The 22506-nt window shown below is 41.1% G+C and overlaps 1 protein-coding gene across 1 annotated transcript in view; it reads left to right on the top strand.

Moving 5' to 3' along the window:
- Positions 1 to 22457, top strand: part of frem2b (FRAS1 related extracellular matrix 2b) — a 57532-nt gene extending 35075 nt beyond the window's left edge. The window contains exons 7-24 of the mRNA XM_084351710.1: positions 8579 to 8728; positions 9638 to 9847; positions 9943 to 10140; positions 10237 to 10401; positions 10702 to 10884; positions 10978 to 11108; positions 11239 to 11394; positions 11658 to 11961; positions 12175 to 12306; positions 12980 to 13311; positions 15337 to 15529; positions 15813 to 15917; positions 16234 to 16361; positions 16447 to 16581; positions 18156 to 18282; positions 18717 to 18904; positions 18986 to 19132; positions 19728 to 22457. Of these exons, the coding sequence (XP_084207836.1) occupies positions 8579 to 8728; positions 9638 to 9847; positions 9943 to 10140; positions 10237 to 10401; positions 10702 to 10884; positions 10978 to 11108; positions 11239 to 11394; positions 11658 to 11961; positions 12175 to 12306; positions 12980 to 13311; positions 15337 to 15529; positions 15813 to 15917; positions 16234 to 16361; positions 16447 to 16581; positions 18156 to 18282; positions 18717 to 18904; positions 18986 to 19132; positions 19728 to 20234 (3491 nt within the window). The 3' untranslated portion in view covers positions 20235 to 22457. The remainder of the gene's footprint in view (positions 1 to 8578; positions 8729 to 9637; positions 9848 to 9942; positions 10141 to 10236; positions 10402 to 10701; positions 10885 to 10977; positions 11109 to 11238; positions 11395 to 11657; positions 11962 to 12174; positions 12307 to 12979; positions 13312 to 15336; positions 15530 to 15812; positions 15918 to 16233; positions 16362 to 16446; positions 16582 to 18155; positions 18283 to 18716; positions 18905 to 18985; positions 19133 to 19727) is intronic.
- Positions 22458 to 22506: the final 49 nt, after the last annotated feature.

Here is a 22506-nt window from a genome sequence, read left to right as displayed (position 1 = left end):
AATATTTTTGCTGTCTAAATGAATCCAAACAACTCATGCATACAGGTAGGCAGGTGGGCAGACAGACAGCAAATATGTACGTGTGTTTGAATTTTTTGCCGAGTGTGTTTGTGCTTGTCTGACAATGTCTGGGAGATAAAGTGTTTGAGTGTGCGAGCCTCCTTCCTGGAGGCGAAGCCTTTATCTCATATCTGCAGGCTCAGACCGGAGGGCTGATAGTCTCCAATATCTTCCTGACGCCTCTTTGTTCCCCAACACCTGACGGCCATTCCTCAGTTCCCTATCACTCTGATGATCTCCGGAAGCACTGCTGTGAAGTCAGGGTTCTGTGACTGCAGGCAGGCAACGCTGGAGCTAAAAAAACCCGGCATGATTGCGGAACTGTCTTTTTTTCCTCGAATCAAATACATTTGAAGCTAGATAATTGGGGTGATGATGCAATCTTCAATTCAGCAGTCTATCTAATTGCTTGGTTTAAATAGTCAGAAAATCATGACCAATGGGAAATTAGTGGATTTTTTGCATCTCATTAAAGTAAACTAGCTTCATTGAGATTTCTTTTTAAAATCTTCTCCAACTGCTCCAATTACTCAAAATTAGAGACTTCCTGTTGTAAGATATCTCTCCATTACTGCACACAGTGCTAAAATGTCATAGGCTTTAATTTGAATTGTAAAAATATCATGCTTTGAGCCAACCTGTCTCACCTCCTGGTTTGTTACACAAAACCAACAGGAAAGGTGCAGCTACAAACTTTTTGGAAAAGGGCAGGCACTCAAAAAATACTTGGCAGGTGATTGGATGAACCATCTGTCTTCCACCGTCTATCACAAGGTAACTTCAACCGATGAGATCAACAGGAGGAGAGTGCTGCGACCAGTTGAGCCAGTTAGTAAATCAAATTCTTACTGAAGCCACTTGAGAGAGCAGTGAAAACATCTTTTCCATTGCTCTTCTTTCAAAGAAATATACTCTCCAGTTCTGACATAAGTGATGCTATAGCAGCTATGCTAACTTCTTAAGGAGCCATTGTTTTTTCAAACTAACAGTCGCTTCTCTCGCTGGTCATCACATCTTAGCCTCGCCCCAAGCTGCCAGTTGTTCCTCAAAGGATGCTGACTGATTTAACCACTATGTGTTCTACCACAAGCGCTTGTATAGATTGTAGCCTCGCAAGATGGATTTGTGATATCACATGATCACATGATCCTTCAAATCCAGCTGCCTTGCAAGGTGAGATCTGGGCACAGCATGGCACTGATCGAGTTAGTTAATACTTAGTAGTTAGTTTCTGTTTTGATCAGTGATGGTCCCGATGTTTGCACTTTTTCCCTATCTGCATGACAAATGCTGAAATAATCAACCTCCAGAGCTTTAGCAAAACTGAAATATTCTGTCTTTTTATTTCCCCTTTCAAGAAATGTATTTAGATATTTAGCAGTTTTTTTAGACAAGGCTTCTTTCAGTGTTAAGGATGTGAATCATCTGTCCATGAACCTGGTTCTCTTGTCTTCAAGGCTAATGCAACAGCAGCAGTTTTCAGACTGTGTAACAGGTTGTTCTGCCTCTCAATTCCCTCGTGGGACTCAAGGCAGACACACTTCAAGTGGATTTGTTTGACCTGCTTGAGGAAGGAGGAGGTTTACGTGGTTTGAATGTCTACAGCAGCGTCCAGTGTAACCTGAGAGTGAGAACAGGGCCTTTTGACCTCCGCTGCTCCTGGGTATTGACTGCCGACTGCCAAGACAGCTGCTGAGACACACAAGTTTTTAATAGGATGTACAACAGTCGGCCCTCACAGCATTCAGACTGCTGTTTTACCAGTGCAGCTATAACATTTCCAAACACTGTCACAGCATTTATGGATGGCTTTGATTAACAGTGCATGTCTTTACAACTGCCAGAGAGCTCATTGATTGGAGAAGTTATTGATTAATTTCTTGCCATACTGTCTCTCTTGGCCATATATGGCTGCTTGTCATTTACATTAAGGATGAGGATCAGTTGTGTTTGAGGAACAGGGAGGATAACAAATAAAGCACATAGATTATAGGAAGTAATACAATGAATTAAAATTTGAAGATTGCTTTGGAAATAGTCTCAGATGAGCAAAGACAAAGGGTCAATGGGTTACTCCTTTTCACAGTTTCTTGTTACTAAGAAACAGCATGTTCATATTCATGCATTACTCTCTTTTAGTTGATGGAAGGCAAAACTCTGTTTTATTGCCCCTAGTTCATAGAGTCAGCCGGTGCTTTCTGTTATAAACAATGACTTGAGTAATCGCATGTTTTGAGCCTGAACAGTCAATTCATTATAAAGTATACTACAAAATGTTTTCACTGTACAGATTTGAGACTTCTTGGCATGCCTTTGCGTTCATTAGAGGTTCTCTATTTTCACACAGAAACGGGAGAAAAGGAGACTCAGTGCATTATAGGATTAACTTGACTCAGACTGACAACCAGCCCTAACAGTCTGTACTCAGGTTTATTCCTGCTTTATCTGTAATCATGTTTTCTTTTGGCTCTGACTTTGTTAGGGCGGCTGAATGACAATCAAAATCTCCTTTTGCATATCATTTGGCGGAAAGCACCAGACTCACAAGGGTGGCCCATACAGCATGATTGTAACGGCCAGACTTAAGCCTTGCTTTGTAGAACCGTCCTTTATTTCTACAACATCTACAATTTATAGTTATTCTCAAAATGTGATTCAGTTGTCAAGACTTTCTGTCCGATGTGGAGAGAAACAATACCTGGAGCTATCGTCCAACAACTTGGCGCCTTATTATAATGACGCCAGCACCTGAAATCGGATTGACTGCCTGAACACACACATATACAAACAGTTGCACATGTACATGCACAGGCATACACAATATGTGTAAAGTTGGCGCAGCAACACCTCCAAAGTATAATTTAGAATTGGTGCTGGAGGTGTTTAGGTTGCCAGCATCCACTGAATAAATGAAACGTGAAGAGTGGAGAGAAATAAGGTGGTGTCAAACCTTCATATCTCCCTGAAGGAGGTGATAATTAAATGGCATGAGCACTGATGGTGAAGTAAATGGTAAATAGCTCCGAGGAAAGCAGAACAAGCCCAATCTCCTGTCTGGAAGAGGAGAAAGGCAGTTCAGCTATTCTTGCTTGGTATTACACTCCAACCCATAATTCCTTTCCTAACTTCAGTATATGTGAAAGGGAGGCAAATTGGGGCACCACATTCTTCTTTGTCATCCCTCTTATAGCAGTCCTTGTCCAGTGGGTGTTGTACAGGGGAGGAAAGAGTCGGTGCATGGCCAAACACCTGTCCCTGCTTGTGAGAACTCTATGCTGGGGCTCCCCATGCTGGACTTTAAGCACCTCCACTGAGCTGTGGATTAAATAGTTCTTGGAAACAGAAACTAGTGATATCAGCAAAAAATGGATGTTAGCAATATGTCTTCATTTCAGCAAACCAGAGTAGCACAATGTGATGAAATTAGAAGCCACAGGGCACCGGAGAATGCACTCCCTGCTCTGTGCAAATGCACAGTCTCGGCCACCTAGGAAGGAACAAACACGAGCAAGAAACCACACATGCACAGTCGGAGCTGGAGCTCATATTGTCTGCCAAGGGTCTGATGTTAATCTGACAATTTATGGGAATCTAAACTGAGAATGTTTGTAGCTTTTACACCTAAATGAGTAAGAATTTACTGGGCTAGTAACCCGTTTTGTAGACCTGTGCCATGGAAAATAAGGCACATTTTCTTTCCAACCCAAACAATAATTTTACTAATTACAACACCTTTAATTGCAGAGAGGGAGTAATTCAAATCTGTTTTGTTCAGAATCCAGACTACTGCATGGCACACGAGTTAGTGTTTCTGCCTCAGAGGGAACTTTGTTGGCAACTGAGCTCGGATAGAAAGTGTAACCAAAACTAATCAAAACCCCACTGGGTGGTGTCTAGACTTCTCCCATTTTGCATATTTGGGTTAACAGGAATTTAATCAAGAAATGTTGTCCAATAACAGAGACATGTCAGAAAAGACACGTCAAGAAATGTCAGGACACGTACAGTATGTGTAAAACAATAATTGACATTTCTTTTGCCTTTACTACATGTTTTAGTCTACATGCCTTATGTACATGTATGCCTAAACAAGGTACAGTTGCTACATTGTGAATGCACGTAAAGATAATGTACATTAACAATATAATGTAACATAATGTAATATAATGTAATATAACATGATTTAATATAATACAGTACAATACAATTTTGCCCACCATAAGTAAGAAGATTAGTTATCTGAGTGCTGGAGTTTTGTTTGTTAAAGTTACACTCACTTCAACAAACACATTGTCAGTCTACACAGGTGCAAAGGGTGGTGAGGGATCATTGTCTGCTTGCTACGCTTTTGATCCCTGCTGATTGTTCAGGTTGTCTTTTCAGCAGAGAGGGATCTGGGAAGGATAGTGTGAAGTCTGAACCCCTGCATGTTATCAGCCAAACTGACAAAACTCTGGAAAACCAGGTGCAAATAATCAGCTAATGTCTCATGTCTGTCAAACACGACTAGATTATTGTAGGGGCAAAGCCCTCTGAACCTATATTAACCTATACCAGGTTAAATCCAGCTATCAGAGGAGGCACTCCAATCTAGATGTGGATAATGTCACAAAGAGCACAATAACTCAAAGAAAATCTACCTGAAAAACAAACAGTAGAGAGGAGGAATTCATTAAAAAGCCAAACAGAAGCAAGTACATCTGAATAACAAGCAAGGACGGAACAGCAACAGGGCTAAGTGACAGCAGAAAGCAACACATGGTGAACAGGAAGCGGTACAAATTAGCAAGGTCAATGAAAACATAAAAGGGACTGTGGTAATTAGCTGGAAATGTGTGCATGTGTGAAAAAGGTTGTAGCTGATTTATTGTTTTATATTGTGAACACAAGAGATCTAAACACAGCCTAATAGCCTTTCTCACATCCTCTCAACTCAGCAAGCCTGCAGTTAATGTACAAATAGACACACTATGGAGCTGCTGTTTATTGCTTATGTCAACAGTTGATGACTTTTTTACACTAAGAACACAAATTATGTTTTCCCTTTTTTCTACATAAAAGTAAATCTTCTGCCAACTTGGCATGTTAGACTGTAAAGTTTACAAGCTGGCCAGGCATTCTACAGTAACATGCATGGACAGCTGCTATGCTCAGAATACTTGCAATTTTCCCAGCGGCAGACCATCTGCACATAAACGGCCACATCCTTACAGTTTCCACTCAGGCCTTTTGGCTGTGATGGGTTTGGAGAAACTTGTCCTTTCTTGCAGAGGTAATTGCTGTTTGATATTGACTCTGCATCCGGGAAAATGTTTTGGTGGTTGGGGCTGTAAGACAAGAGAATGCTTGTACGGCAGGACTTGACTCGTGTATTTATAGACTCGCGTCAGTTGCCTGTAAATTTCTCTCTGGTTCTGAAGGTATGATTATGAGCTGTTTTAAAGATGGGCGGATCCCATGCGTGAGCATTATATCCTGGATGGGGATGAATCGAGGGGGAACACACAAACCCTGTCATTATGCCTCACCTGGATTCCCGTCCATTCTGATATAAACAGATGTCCAAAGTACTTAAGCAGAGAGCTGCTGACTTTAATCAACAGCCGTAAGACACTGAATCCAGGGCCTACTTTGAACGTTCAAGTGTTTCTCACAGTCGTCAATGTTTAAAGTTGTAGATTATTCTGTATTGAATATGGAGCTGCTTTTCTATGCTTTTGCTGCCGGAGAGAGATTTGTCGAGTGCACAGTGGGCAGAGGAGCATTTGCCAGGGCTCAATTGAATCTCACCATTAGAGAAGCCACTTAGCGCTGTGGGAATGTCATACAAAGTTCAAGTGAAATCAAGCAGTCAGTGGGAGTGTAACAGTCCCCTTAGGGATGCCTGTATCTCTTCTTGTGCCTCTTATTTTACTTTATGTTCACACATATGCAACAGTAATGATATTCCCTTTGTTTGGCTTTGTATATAGATTGTAATAAATTGGCTGCCATAATGACCATACGTAGGAGGCTGTTGTAACTAAGTACATTTTTCAACTACTGTATTTAAATAACATTTTGAGGTACTTGTACTTTAGTTGTGTATACTATTTATGCCACTTCATACTTCTGCTCCACTACAATTTGTAAGCCAATATTTTACTTTCTACTCCACTAAATGTATTTGACATTAGTTACTTTGCAGTTTGAGATGATTAATATAAAACATAAAATAACTTATAAAGGATGAGGTATTATTATAGGTTAAACTATCCCACAGTATATAAATATTTGAAATTAGCTAGTATATGTATTAGTTGAAAATGTATCTGCTTCAACATGAGTGCTTACACATTAACACATTGAATCACTCATTATAATCCAGTGATGTAATATACTGTGTATTATTCTAAATCGGGACATTTTAGGGGACTAATTAGTTTATTTCTGATGCTATTACTTTTGCTGAAGTCAGATTTCAAATGCAGGACTTTGACTTGTAAACACACTGTAGTACTGCTACTTTTACTAAAGAAGAAGTAGTAGTATGTGGCTGATTTTTTTTTTCTTTCCATTGTTTGTTGAGCTTGTTCAAACAATGGTACTGATAAAAAAAAAGCATACAACAAGTATGTCAAATCTAATAATATATTTGTTTTTTGAATAAATGAATGTTTACAGACTTTACATCATTTTAGATAATAAGTGGATCTAAATGTGGATCATCGCCACGCCATCCAGGTAACCTTAGATGTGCTGTGTGCTGTAGGAGGCTGCTGCTGGCTGGGCGGATGGAGTCCAGGAGCCCATGGTTTACCTTTCAGTTAATGGGCCGTAGCTCTTTGAAGCTCGCAGTTTGTGTGCTTCACAAACCTTATCTGATTACTGGACTAGTACAACAGGGCCCGAGTTCCTGGCTGCCAACCTCAGGCTAGTAGATCTGATTACTCCTCCTGTTGGGGAGCTGCTACAGACAGCCAAAACCATCTTTGTTTGGGTTCTCTGTGGGGAGAAATTCTGGCAGCTGCAAGCCTCTTGATGCAGCACTCATTGTCCCGGCTGTGCTCTCAGGACAGATTAAAGTATAAAAGTTTTCTGTCCTTTGCCTGCTCTTAGGAGAAATATTATTTCAGCTGCAGAGATGGCTCCTCTGAGAACCACAAACCCCAAGGCTTTGCCTAAAAAGATGATTTCCCTTTCAGAACTTGTCTTATCTTGTCACTATAGAGCTGTTACCGCCAAAGCAGACTGCATCAAAATGCAATGCAATTTCTTCTAAGACTCAGATTACGTGAAAGAATAATGATACATCGCAAAATAATAAACAGGTTTTTTTTCCCGATCAGTAATTGTGCCTGGCAGCACTGTTGACTGACAGTTAATCTCTTTTTTCCTTGCTCTTGTATTTTGTTTCATTAGATAACATAATCATGCAGTTACAACAGTATGGATTTGTTTTTGCTTTTATTTTTTGCATTTATCACCCAGTTGCACATCCCCACTCTCTATTTTGCCTCATACTGTGTGATGAGAAACAGCTAAGTACCGTTTTGTAGGTGCAGACTTCCATTGTCATGGAAACCACAACTCTGCCCATGGCCATTGCCATTCATTTAATTTATTCATTATTTGGTCACAGTTGCTCTCAAAAGCACACGGTTTTCACCACTCAGTAGTGGCTTGTTCCCATTAGTCATTCTAACAATGATGTATTTGATCAATTATAAGACTGTGTGCGTTGTATAAGTAAAAATTGCTTTTTTGAATTGCTTTCAGCTTTTGGCTGCTTGGGTTATTTCTGTATTGCTCTAAAGGAATATGGATGTCTCCCTGCAGTTTAAGTCCATAAATAGTCTCTTTGTGATGGCTGTTCTCTCAGTATGACAGCAGCTGACTGCACCAACCAAAGGGTAGGTATACAGAGGTCCAAACCCTCAAGGCATTGTTTCTCAAGAAATGACATGTTGTATGTCACTGAGAGAAAACAGAAAGGGTCTGAAAGGGTTAAATAGAATAATAGTGGGTGAGTTTGGCTGCAGTGGAATCTCAGCTCGTAGAAACACTAATTGCAGTCAGGCAGGCCTGGGCTGGCACATGGAGCTTTACATCCCCCAGACCTCCTGTCAGGCCTCCTGTCTGCCTCTCAGACCCATCACTATCAAAGTCAACTCCACCACCAGACCCATCAACAACAAAACCAGGAAATTCACTCCTGCCTTCAGGTAGCTTTTTGTCTTTTAGTACATGTTGCAGATGTAGAAATTCCCCCCTAAACATCATTACAGGAAGTTAGAAAGTGTTGTTTAAAGGGCTGCAATTACAGTGTTGACTACCTGCTGGTGTTTCGATGGAAACATTCCCTCAATTTCTCCTGTAATCAGTGGTAATCTTACGGAGCATTCTAGCTATTACAGATTCAACTCCGCAATTACAACAGACATCCAGGTATCCTGTTGTGAAACACGATGATTATGGATTACATCCTCCTGCACGCTTTTCCTCATCTCTTCCCTTTTCCCTCTGTTGTTCTTCCCAGCTCCCATCTTCTACTTTGGCAACACAGACTACCACGTGGATGAGAGTGATGGCTTCGTGGAGGTGCAGGTGTGGAGGACAGGGACTGACCTTTCCAAAGGAGGAACCGTCACAGTGCGCTCCAGAAAGACAGATCCTGTCTCAGCTGAGGGTATGTGTACCTGCGAGGCGCCTTTTTCTGACAGCTTTAGCTATTTAACGCTTAGAGAAACATAAACCACAGAAAACAATAGACTTAAGTCATCACCCTGTCACATTTTGTTTACCTGAGCTCAGGAGTCCAAGGAGATGTTAACAGTGAATATGTTGGGTGGCTGACCTGGGGAATGTAAACACTGTTTCAGGTCGGAGGCGAAGTCAGGGCTCGTCTGTTGGGCCCTGGCTTTGTAGGAATTGGATATACACTGTGTTGTGAGGATAATGGTGGTTTGAGTGAGGACATAGCTTTAGGAATGCATACCCATTGTTCTGCACACTGGTAAGCGCTTTGTACTCTAAGACTGGTTACCATCTCCTCCAGCCTTCCCTACAGCCTCTATTATCTCCTGCCCTCAGGCAGTCTTCTCCCCCTTGTACAGATTCTTAACATCTCTGCTCCTGCCTGCGTTATAACTGTAAAAATAACTAGCATCTAATCATATGCAGCACGGTAGAAATGCAAGCCCACACTTACGCACATAACTGGGTCATAAGTACATGAGAAAAGCCCGCGGGCAAAGGGTGAGCTCTCAATACCCAGACGCTTCAAAGAATGGCGAATGAATAACCTGTTTGCGCTCGGGGAGACATCCAGTTTCTTACAGCTCTCCTTTAATCACGGACCAAATTCCAACTGATCGTGGCTATCGACCACGAGATAGAAAGCGTCACTTTGTCAGCACACAGTGCGTATGCTTTCATCCTCATTGCTGCCTGACATTCACAAATGAATTATGAAGAAACATGAGAACTGCTGTTAAAATATGATCAAGTACTGTAGTCCATTTGTGCTACATCCACTATATCCCATAAGCAGTCTGTTCTTTAAAATATGTCTGACCTATATTGTGTTGTGGAGCAGCTGGTGTGGATTATGTCGGGATCAGCCGGAATCTGGACTTTGCACCGGGGGTCACCATGCAGACGTTTCGTGTGACCATCCTGGATGACCTGGGCCAGCCGGTGCTCGAGGGGCCGGAGAAGTTCGAACTGGTACTGCGGATGCCTATGAATGGGATTCTCGGGGAGCCAAGCAAGGCTACCATCCTCATCAATGACTCTGTTTCAGACTGTGAGTAATCAAAATTCATTCCAAAGGTTACACTCAGGGATTTGTGATGTTTGTACCGTATTTCTGATTTATGAGTTTAATTATTGTTCCTCCAGTGCCAAAGGTGCAGTTTCGTGAGTCTGTGTATGTGGGCAATGAGAACTCAGGACAGATCTTAGTCACCGTTTACCGTAGTGGTGATATCAGCTACAAGTCCACAGTACGCTGTTACAGCAGACAGGGGACAGCCCAGGTCATGATGGACTTCGATGAGAGGCCAAATACAGATGCTTCCATCATCACCTTCTTACCAGGTACCCATCTCTTTGTTTTTTGTTTTCTTTACTGATTCAAATGTATGCAAGGATATTGAGTTGCTTAAAGTCATTTCCCCTTTCTCTTTTGTTTAGGAGAGATTGAAAAGCCTTGTGTACTGGTACTTGTTGACGACACAGAACATGAAGAAGAGGAAGAGCTCCGTCTGGTGTTGGGAAGCCCCAAGAGTGAATCTCCGTTTGGAGCATCTATCGGAGGACAGAATGAAACACTCATCAAGATAAAAGATGATGCAGACAGTAAGAGTGCTTTGTTTTCTTCTCGCACGCTGTTCCTTACAATATATCTTGCTAATTGCCACCGTATGCAGAATATTTTTTATGATTATAGCACCTTTTAATATTTGTTTGTAGAAAAATTGAGACAATTTGTTCAGTCTGTGTGTCAGCCCATTTATCTTGATTTCCCCAGATCCACCATTGCATCCTTTATGGTATTACCACTGTGGCAACAAATTCAGAAAGTTGTGCATACAGGGGCTTTGATATGTGGTATGCTGTAATGTCTGTGACTGAAACTGAAATGCTATGCTTTCTCAGAGGCGATTATTAGGTTTGGAGAGACCAAATTCAGTGTGAATGAGCCAAAGGAAAGTGGCCAAGTGGCCGTGGTGAAGATCCCAGTGTTGCGTGTCGGAGACACCTCCAAGGTCTCTGTTGTCCGAGTTCACACCAAAGATGGATCTGCTACCTCTGGGGAGGACTACCATCCTATATCCGAAGGTAAATCTCTTTTTCTTTTTCTTTTTTAAATCAGGGCAGAATTTGTTTTAAATTGCCTCAAAAATGTTTGTCAAATCTCATCTTTCTTGGCAGAAATTGTGTTCAAAGAGGGTGACAAGGAGCACTATGTGGAGGTGGAGGTTTTATTTGATGGTGTGAGAGAAATGAGGGAGGCGTTCACTGTTCACCTGAAGCCTGATGAGAACATGGTGGCAGAGACAAAGGTGAAAATTAAGCCAAATTAGCATATAATTTAACTGTCAAGTGTGTAACTACCTGGCTATCCATCACATTAGAAGGCGGCAGCAATTTCTGTTAACAGCGTCTTAATTGCCCTTGCTTGTCAATCAACAGATGAGCAAAGCCATAATCTATATCGAGGAGACCAACAGCATGGCGGATGTCACCTTCCCCTCGGTGCCCAGAGTGGTTTCGCTGTTGCATTACGATGACATCGACAGGAGCAGAGACGCTCTCCCTGTGGCCGGATACCCCGTCATTTGTGTCACCGTATGTCCCAAGTGATAGTCCAATAAACACTTCCTTTACTTATCATTTACTCTGCTAATGATTCATTAGACAATACTTTTTGACAGTGAAAATACATAAATACTATTAGCTAGGTAGTTTAGCAGATGTACACACACTTAATTATCAGCTTAATTATCAGCTACCTTGAGGGCTCATCAGGAGTATACAGAAATGACTTTGACTGCTGCAGTGATTCTTGGGCTCATTTCACTTACAAGCACAATTTATCTTCCCTTTTTCAGGCCTGTAACCTAAAGTACCCAGATTATGACAAAACAGGCTCCATCTGTGTAAGCGAGAACATCAACAACACCCTGACTCGTTATCGTTGGCTCGTAAGTGCCCCCACCGGCCCCGATGGCGTCACCAGTCCTATGAGAGAGGTTGACTTTGATACCTTCTTCACCTCCTCCAAGCTCATCACCTTGGACTCAGTCTACTTCCAGGCTGGTTCCAGGGTCCAGTGTGCAGCGAGGGGCGTGAACACAAACGGGGATGAAGGCCTGGAGCTCAGTAGCCCCATAGTGTCCATCAGCATGGACGAGGGTGAGTGCAACTTATTCTCTAGCTTGAAATGTTGCGTCTCTCTCATGGAAATGGTTCAGCACGATAAGCAGATGCTGGCTGCATTTTGCTCTCCTGCTGCAGTACTTGCTGTCCTTGCTGTGACAGAAAGCTGAAACATAAAAGAATTTTCTGTGGAGAAATTTTCGGGAAAACAAAACGTTTGATGTTTGTTTATTTACGGCGCCGTTGCAGGAATGTGCCAGCCTCGTGTCGCAGGCACTGTGGGGGCCGAGCCCTTCTCTGCCAAGCTGCGATACACTGGAACAGAAGACACGGAGCACCCCAACCTCATCAAACTAACTGTCACCATGCCTCACATTGATGGTAAGAGGAGCAGATTGAATGTTTAGAAGAATTTGCATCCATCTACTGAGTTTCTGCAATCTGATACATACAAAAGAAATTAGTTAGTTTTATCAATGTATTTCCAATTGCCTGTGGTTCTCGATTTAAGAAAAGACTGACTAAATGTACTTTCACTGCCACTCAATACTGCTGACAGGCTTTTTTAGAAAAATAATTATTGAATTGCCCCTGACATTAAGTGTAGGGGGTATACCATTTAATGCTATACATTTCCTTCAGATAAGAACACATTTCCACAGAAAATAGTGGAAGTCATGGGGAACATGGGGGAGAAATACAAACATTGGGAAAAACACCAGACTAAGGAACTGACAAAGAATACACCAACCAACCAACAACACAGACTATATGCTAAGACTAATAAGGGACAGGTGAAACTAATAGGACAAACAAAAAAGGCAGGAAAACACGAAGACAGAAAGTGAAAATCAGATGAGGATACAATCTACGAAATAAATCAGGAAATAACTCAAGAAAGGTTGTTGTTGGTTTTTTTTGGAAATCTTGGTTCCATGTGTCACTTATCAACCTGAATCTTTTAACAAGAAACTACTTCAGTTACTTTTCCTTAATTGTTAATCTAACATTCCTGAGTCCACTTTCTGACTTCTTTGTGTGTATCCTCCCTCAGGTATGTTGCCTGTTGTGTCCACCCGGGCCCTGTCCAACTTTGAGCTCACGCTGAGCCCTGACGGTACCCGTGTTGGCAACCATCGCTGCTCCAATTTGTTGGACTACACTGAGGTCAAGACTCGCCACAGCTTCCTCACTGAAGCCACCAAAAATCCAGAAGTGATCGGCGAGACGGCCCCTTACCAGTACAGCACTTCCCTCAGGGGATCCAGCACACTGCGATTTTACAGAAACCTCAACTTGGAGGCTTGTTTGTGGGAATTCACCAGCTACTACGACATGTCTGAGCTGCTCAGTGACTGCGGAGGCAACATCGGGACTGATGGACAGGTAAGCAGCCCCACCTTTGACGTTCAGTTCACCTCTGACCTCTTTTGTCATTGCTAGACATGAAGTGCAAGGAGTCAGTTCAATAAAGCAGCAGACCCCCATGAGGATAGGAATGTGTACTCAGCAGTTACTAGTCTGTTGTGTCCTATAACAAGTCTTGCTCACTTTCATTTCAAAATACTCCTGGATTTTCAATCCTCATTAATCATTTACAGGCATATTAAAACTCTGCTTGCCTACTTGGTTTTCCTTTAAAGATCCTAAAGTAAATACTTGCCTGTAGAATAGTCATCCATTATTGTCTGGAGACCCATGTTAACCTCTGTAGAAATGACTAACCCGACACCCTGCTTCCTTCAACTCCTGGCCAGACCAGTTATTTGACTTGTCAAAGTGGCAAGTTAATAACAGCAGCCCTCATAAAAATCTCTATTCTTCTGTTACACATTGTGCACATTATGCTGTTTGCAGCAGCAGCAGCAGCTGTTAAATGTGGAGCTGGAAGGAGGAGATCTGGAAGCCTTCTTGTGCCTCACAGCCTTAGACATTTGCATTCACCTTGGAAAGCTACTCTTAGTTGACTTGCAGTTAATTAAGGAAGAGTGTTGATAAAGACAGACTGGAAGAGTGCACGAGGCACATCATGGTGAAAGCCTCCACCACTCTCTCTATTATTAATTAAAGCCCTACAGCACTTGCAAATATATTTTGGCTCTGAAGGTATAGAAGAGTGTATATTAGTTTCTTATTGTAATGAGAGTTTCTCATTTTACATGGCTTCGGGTTCATTTAATAACAAAGGCAACACCCAGGTGATAACATCCTTTTCTCAACAAGTAGAACTTTGTTGCCTGCAGCCACATGATTTAAATGTGAATGTAGCAGTAATAAACATGTCTCGACAGGTAGGCAAGCTGCTGCAGGTAATATAAACTTCACCTTAGCCAGTAGCAATAGCAGAAATCGACAGTGCACATACTTTGGAGTAATTGCCGATTAATGTGTCTTTGCTTTTTTAAAAAAATAGAAAGTTACTAAAAGGACGGAAGGATTTTGATCTCGAACCCTGAAGAACACACATCTGACAATAAAAACTCTATTCTTGTCCCTTGTCTTTCCATCAAAGGTGAGAATGGTATACATTCAGCTCTTGTACAGCTCTGTATAGAGATTTGGTTGCTATGGTTACTGAAGTGAACAGAGAAAAGACGGTATGTAGATTCATAGAGTGATGCGTCACCGGTTCAGTTTTAGGATCTGTGAGGCCGGATCAATGGAAAAAGAAAGTGCCTTTGTTTGTGGGTGCCCTGTGACCCGAGTGCTCCTCTAAGTGGGCAGGCAGGCTCTGCGCAGGCCGGGGCCAGTGTCATGTCACAGTGTAGGGCTTAGTGCCCGGCTTAACACGACCACAGGAATCTATTAAAGCCCAGCAGGTTGTGTCAGGAGGCCATTCTGCAAATCATTTGCCTGAGCTCTCAGCGCCCAGAGGCGTAGGCACGTCTCCACACGAACACAGAGCCAGTGCAGGCAGGTACCTCTCACAGGTCAGAGGAAAGTGCAGATACCAGAGAGCACTCCCTCTCAGGACTTTCACCACTTGGAATCCTTTGACCATTTTAGAACAGCTCTTTTAGACAATGAGCAGTTTGATCTCTCCAACGAATGTAAATGTAGTGCATCTGTGTTTAAGTGTTTGTTATTCGTGATGTGAACTAAAAACAGCAACACATTATGATTTGGACACATTTGAAATGTTTTAAATCGATTTGTTTAGGAAGATAAAAATTACAGCAATTCTGTAGTTCACAAATAATATAAAGTTCCCTAATACATGATTTTAATGAAGCACTCTCAAAAACTAAACTTGCTTTTAAAAGCCACAATGGTAGAATATTGCGCATGCATTGAATTCACCGTGTCTTGATAGTTCTCTTTATGTCTCTATATCAAGATTAAAGTAAATCTGTGAAGGAGGAATCTTTTTTTTTCTTTTGCTTTGACACAACATGTTGGTTTTCACTGCAGGTGTTGAACCTGGTCCAGTCCTATGTGACCCTACGAGTCCCGCTCCATGTATCATATGTCTTCCACTCTCCAGTGGGAGCAGGAGGATGGCAGCACTTTGACTTGCAGTCAGAGCTGCGGCTCACATTTGTGTACGACACTGCCATCTTATGGAGGGATGGTATCGGTAGCCCACCAGAGGCTGAATTACAAGGTAAGACTTGAACAACAGTTAGCAATATAAGATTTAAAATTACTTAAAAATGTGGAAGTACCCACAGTATGGCAACATTTTTTTTCACTCTGCCTCTGATATTACTACTGATAGCTACTTTTTATAGTTTTTACATATTTTACACTAGGTCATCCATTGGTGCAGAAACATTGGGAAGGGGCATATTGTGTTTATCCATCTGTATCTGTGATTTATTGCATACTTTAATACAAATAAAAGAGACCTTGAGCAAAATTAAAGCTGTCTGTGACTGTCTTTACAGGTGCCCTGTACCCAACCAGCATGCGGATAAACGGCCATGGAAAACTGGTAGTCAACTTCCGCACTGAGGCTCGATTCAGAGGCCTGTTTGTGTTTACACATCCAGGTACAGTATGTCATACAGAAGTGATGAGTGTTTAGCAGTCTAAATTGGATGTGATATATGATGCTGGTTGAGAGTATGTCATAATATTTAGCATAAAAGTAGAAATTGATATTTTTTTATTGTTGTTGTTGTTTATTTTTTGTCCACTCATCTTTTAACTACCTATTCAAGCTTTAAACTATAATTCTCTTTTTATAACTTGTTCATCTTTAGTTAAAATTGATGGTTTTTGTGTCCATTTATCAATTATGTATATTATGTTCTAAGTATTTTAACTGAGCGTACTGATCATATGATTGATGTATTTTTCCATCAGCTTCATCACTTACCTCCATGGTTATGTGTCCGGAGCACCCTGGTTTGACTTTTAACCTCAGTCTTGTGAGGAATGAGCCGACCTACAACCAGCCCATCCAGCAGTGGACATTTGTCTCTGACTTTGCTGTGAGTAAACCTTTTTTTTCCCCCAAGCAGCAGATTAATTGTTTCACTTGTGTTAATCCTTACTGAATATAATTTCCCCTCTCAGGTGCGTGACTACTCTGGTACATACACAGTGAAACTGCTCCCGTGTGCATCCCCTTCCAGCCTGGAGTACACCATCCCTCCTGTCTGCAATCCCAGAGAGCCTCTCACCTTCGACATGGACATCCGCTTTCAGCAGGTGAACTCATCTTGTCAAATCGGAAAAATGTGAAAGTTTATTGATCCTTGCAGGGAAATGTAGTCAGCAAATTAGGCTCACATTGACACCAAAATAAAAACACACACGAGGCTCTGTTATCTCAGTTGAGACACACATTATTTCAGCTGCACTGATGGAAATTAAGAATTTAACATATATTACTTTACTACAAACTATTTAAAAAATGTTACTATGAATCTTTGTGAAGGTTAAATGAAGAAAACACATTTTTCATTCATTCACCCCTCTTCCTTCAATCATTTCTTCCTGTTAGCTACACCTCTTCATCTCAGAGGACACTCCCTCCTGGTTCACTCCATCTAATCAAGTACTCATAAAACTGCAACTCTTCTCTCTTACCCTGACAGGAACAGATCTCTCATCAACATCCCCTTTTTAGACCATTAAGCTGCATCCTGATGATGATGCTAACATCTAACCACCCCAGCATCAAAAGACCATCTCGAGTCTTAATAGCAAAGCTGAATAGTTTTGTCCATTAAATGCAAAAAATTATTAAAACAATTTTTTAAAAATTTAAATTTCCCAGGTCAGATTTTAAAATGTCGTAATTTATTTAATGTATTATCCAGAATATATCCAGAATATGAATTTTGAGAGCATTGCAACTAAAAAGCAAGACTGTGAATGTACACTATTGAGCATTTACTTCTAGTGTGTCAAATTTACACTGACAAGTCTACAAATGACCAGACATTCTTTATGTATTATACATAAATTGTATGGTGCATTTAGTTGAATCAATAAAGATTGTTTACCTAGAACACGTGTCACAATCGAGGCCTACTGCTTTTGGTTACTGCTCAGATAGGTTCACATGCTTTAAAAACACAACTATTTCCTCATACTGTCAAGTCCTGCAGCACTTTATTCCCACTCTGTCTGACACACTCTCTTTTAGCTTCTGTCTCTTTAATGCTCCTTTTCTGAATACCCAGTCTGCTCTGAGTGGTCAGCTCACACAAGCCTGAGCCAGCACTGTTCAGTGTGTCTCTGGTCGGCTCTGTCGTGTCTTCAGCTTCCAGTTAGCCTCACTTCTACCATTAATATAGTCATAAATGATGCACATGTGCGACATGGTGATATAGTGTCACAAAGTCACAGAGTTAAAGGCGGGACTACTGACAAGGCATTTTAGGCACTTCAGGAGCAGTGTTTTCTGTAGAAGAGAGGAGCTCCTGTTGGCGCGGACTTTGGGCATTTTAACTTTTAAGACCTTTTACATGTACAAGAACATACATAACACACTGAAGGAAAGGAAAAAAAAACAGATGAATACATGTTAGTGCTTAATAGAGACAAGCTGGTAGATCTTTCCTGTAACTAGACTTGTGCTTTCAGAGCAGGTTCAAAGTTATGAAGTTATTACTAAAACTAATAATAATCAAATGCAGAGGCAATTACGAGGGGCAACCATAAAGCTAATGTGGCCCAGGATGAAATTGAGTTTGACACCTCTGACCTAGTATCTATGTTGTAACATCGCTTTGTCTCTAAATATGGTTTGTTTGCATGTCTTCATGTGTTTCTAGGTTAGCGACCCCGTGGCTGCTGAGTTCAGTCTGAACACGCAGATGATCTTACTCTCTAAACGGATGCTCTGGCTCTCAGACGGCTCCATGGGCTTCGGGCAGGAGAGTGACACTGCGTTCTCACAGGGTAAGGCAATAAGAAGCATAAAATGTCAACTTCTCCGGAAGTTTGTGGATTAAACAAAACAAAAATAATTAGAAAGTCATTAAAATTATGTTTCATTCTGCAGATCAAAACAAATCCCTGTGTGATGAATATTTCTGTTTATTTATTGTATTCCCCATTATTTCCTGACCAATCATGATGAAACTAGTGGGAAATGAGGCCTCCATAACTTTTGAACATTTTCATGTCTTTTTCAAAGCCAAGCTAATTATAAGAGCCTGAGTTTTATTTTTCTCAATAAGATCTTGAAGAGTGCAGAAAGCTTTTGTTGCCAAGATGAAAAGAGTCGTTTCAGCTGAATGTTGTGCTCAGTATTGTAGTCTGAGCAATTATGCAGTTGTAATATGCAACATGTGTTTTGCAGTGATGAAAATTGTATTCCTTCCCCCATGTAGGGGATACAATTTACGCCCGAGTGATGGTGGATCCAGTGCAGAACCTTGGCGACTCCTTTATCTGTAACATAGAGAAAGTGTTCCTGTGCACCGGAGCTGATGGATATGTCCCCAAATACAATCCCAGCAACTTTGAGTTTGGCTGTCTGGCTGATGCTCCATCACTACTCTACAGATTCAAGATAATTGTAAGCAACAGAAGTATATGTCTTATGATGTTCCATGTGCTGAGTCTGTTCAAACCTAAATATTCCTTCTTCCCACCCCAGGACAAGGCCCAGCCAGAGACCCAGGCCCGCACATTTGGAAATGTAGCCTTCAAAGCCTTCCTGGCAGTGGATGACCCAGGCGCTTTACCTCTAGTGAGGCAGCCTGGGTCAGATGGTTTCAGATTAGATTCCTCGGCTCTCTTCCAGGTCAGTGCCAGATCCACATTCAGTACACACCCTTGGATAGTCCAGAGTCTCATATTTCACCGATCTGGGAAGCATTCCAGAGAGATTTAGTGCTGGAATTTACGTTTTGTTTGGCCATTAAATCAGCCTGGCTCCTAGTTCTCAGGGAGCTGGTGTGAACGGTGGCATCCCGCTGTGTGGAGAGGAAGATGAAAATATACTGTAAAAGTCATGGAAAGTGACCTCAAAAGATGTTTTTTCCATGGATAGTTTACTTTTTCTTCCTAACAAGCTGAGAGAAAAAGGACTCACTGTCCTGACACTTTCTGCATTTAATGGAAACCTTATTGCGAGTCAACAATCCCATCAACATGTGAGCTGGCTTTTACAACTCCTGTGTGAAACATGAATAAAACAAAATGTGATAATTTGCTAATCCTTTTTAACATATACTCAATTGAAAACAGTACAAAGACTTAATATTAAACATTTTATGTTTTTTTCTCTTATCACTGAACCCTTGAGGATCAACAACAGAGAGCTGGTGTTCTGATGAAAGCTGTGCCAAATGACCTACAGGTGTCAGTCTTTAAACACTAACTGTTGTTCTGTCCAGGTGTCTACAGGGAGAGAGTGGTACATTCACACCATCTACACTGTCCGTTCTCGGGACAACGCCAACCGTGGCATAGGCAAGAGAAGCCTGGAGTACCATGTCATGAGCCAGCACACTGATCTGCTTCCAAAGGGTCAACATCGCATCAGAAGATCAGCCAATGATGTGCCAGACATAATAGAGGAGATTGGAGTGAGTAACAACCGCGGCACCAACATCCTCCACATTGCGCTGGACCGCAGCAGCCAGCGGAGGACGAGCCCTGAGAGGGAGATCTCCACCAAAGGGATCATCCCCCGTGAGCTCAACCAGAGAGACAACAACGACGACAGACTAGTGTTGATCATCGGTGTCTTTGTGGGACTGCTCCTCACGGTGCTCATCGTCATCGTGGTGGTCGTACTCATCCGGTCCAAGCGAGAGAAGAAAGACGTACCCAAGAACTCCAGCAGTGCCGAGCCCATGATGACACAAGTCCTCAGCAGCAGTGACAGCTCAGAGGTCTAACAGACTGATGATTGAAAGTTTTAGTTAATATTTTTGTTTTGCAAGTGCCTCACATTTAGATAATACAAATTGAAGATTGTGTGTGAAGCAACACAAACTACAAGAGCTTTGATCATGTTCAGAAATCTACTTGAAATACTGCATCACTTCCACGGCCGGGGAGTGAGCTGGACACTAACTTGGAGACGGACTTTGTTAGCAGCTGTTTTAAGGCACTTGTCAAGTTGTCAGCACTCACTTTTGATTTGCTTTTGATGCCATTTGATCCAAAAAAGGTGTTACTACGTTTCCAAAGGTGCTATAGAAGATGCCTTCTAACTTGAATGGCATTTGGTGTAGGTCAAGAGAAGGTGGATGTTTTGCAAACTGTAGTTGTTAAAAACAAGCTTTGTATGTTTGATTTGCTGCATCGAGACACTGTCCATAGTTTGCTTACACTGGGTAAACCTGTCTGTTCTTATAGAGAATGAATTGTCCTTACTGTAGATTCAGTGCGTGCCTAAGAAATCACAGGATTTTGAGGTTTTACGATGTATGTTATGTTCGTCCTGTGTGATCACATTGTTTCTTTGTGTTCATGTTTTTGCATGCATTTATTTTTGTATTTGTTTGAATTGTAAAAAAAGTCTAAATGCTGATTTGAATGGAATTGTGACAAATTTGTCTGATCTACTGTAATTTCCACCAGTTTGTATTTACAATATATCCCATGAAAAACATTATTTATCACAAGCTAATTGTTTTGTTTTTTTATTCCCCCTAATGTAGTTGTTAAACACTATAATTTTTAGACCTTATAATTGACACATGGCACTAAATCAAATAAGAGAAGTTCAACTGTTAGAGTCCATAATATTGAAGCGACTTTCAAGACAGCTGGTCTGCAATGTACAGTGTAGTATAGTAGCAGCTCCAAATCCACTATTTCCAACAGGAACTATTTTCACTCTTGGCACAACTGGTATGCTAAATTTCTAAAAATTGTTGACTACTGTAGCTTAGTAGAAATCGCTGGGATGCCAGATCCATCTAACAACAGGGCTATGTGTCGACTGTGCTGTTCTCAAAATAGCCTCTAAGATGTTTAGCAGATTTCACTCAAAGGGAATGAAATGTTTTACCCTCAATCATCGTCTTTATTGTCAGAACTACTGTGCTCTGATTCATTAGTTTGAAATGTATTTATTTATTTTTTTTGTTATGTAGTACCGATATAAATCCTATATCTTTTCCTCTCACTTTTTAATTTTACTTTCAACCTCTTTCTCAAGCTGTATGACTTCAGTATACAACACACAGATACAGGTTATGTTCCATGTTTGCATTAAATCATTGTGTGTATAAGGTGAACATCATACAAGCTCTCCATGTATCAGTGTTTTTATGTTTGTTTTCTCAGATCCAGGCACCGGATTGCCATAAACTCTGATTACCTCATATATCATATTAACTTCATACTCACTACTTTTTAAATGTTGTGTTTATTTGCAATCTTATTTTGAAATTGAAAACAATTCTATGCAACCTGTGATATCATACCTTCATGAAATGTTTACCCCAGGTTTGATTTTCTTTTTTGTCAGTGCACAATTTGCTTGCTTATCTATAGTTTGACACTGTATCAATGTACTGTGGTCCTTTTATCCCACTCTAATGCTTTGAGTGCATTCTGAGCTTTTTTTTTATGCACATGTATGTATGTATATACATATGTATTACCTATAAATATACCATCTGGATGTTTTCGGGAATGGTTATTGTTTCAAAAAATGCATACTGTATGTGCTGTAAGTATTTGTAACATAGACCAGAAGCACAGCGTGGTCTGCAAATAAATAATTTTTCAAGAAAACATCGTGAAATGTTTTGTCTTTTGATGAATTTTTTAGCTTGAAGCTGTAGTTGGGCAGTGTCCTAGGGAGTGTACACCAGCTACACCAGTTCTTTATACTGGTCACCAAACCTTTTCAAAGCCATAAATATCTACACTCAAACTATTCAGAGGCTGCTCTTATTATTAATTTCAGGATTTTGAAATCTAGATGTCTTCACAAGATGTTGACCAACTGTGAACTACTTACAGGAGACATAATGCTCATTTTCAGGTTCATAATTTACTGGTTACTACTAGCATAGGTTTACATGCTTTAATGCTCAGAAAATGAGGAAAAACCTGAAAAAGCATAGGTCTCCTTGAACTGATCGTTTCCTCATTACTACCATTCAGTGGCTACATTTAAGAAGAAAACAATCCAATTCCCCTCACTGAACA

The sequence above is a fragment of the Pagrus pagrus genome, assembly GCF_965226575.1.
Source record: "Pagrus pagrus genome assembly, chromosome: 4".
NCBI lineage: Eukaryota > Metazoa > Chordata > Actinopteri > Spariformes > Sparidae > Pagrus > Pagrus pagrus.
The sequence above is the reverse complement of the archived record's forward strand: the minus strand, read 5'-3'. Positions and strand labels throughout refer to the sequence as shown.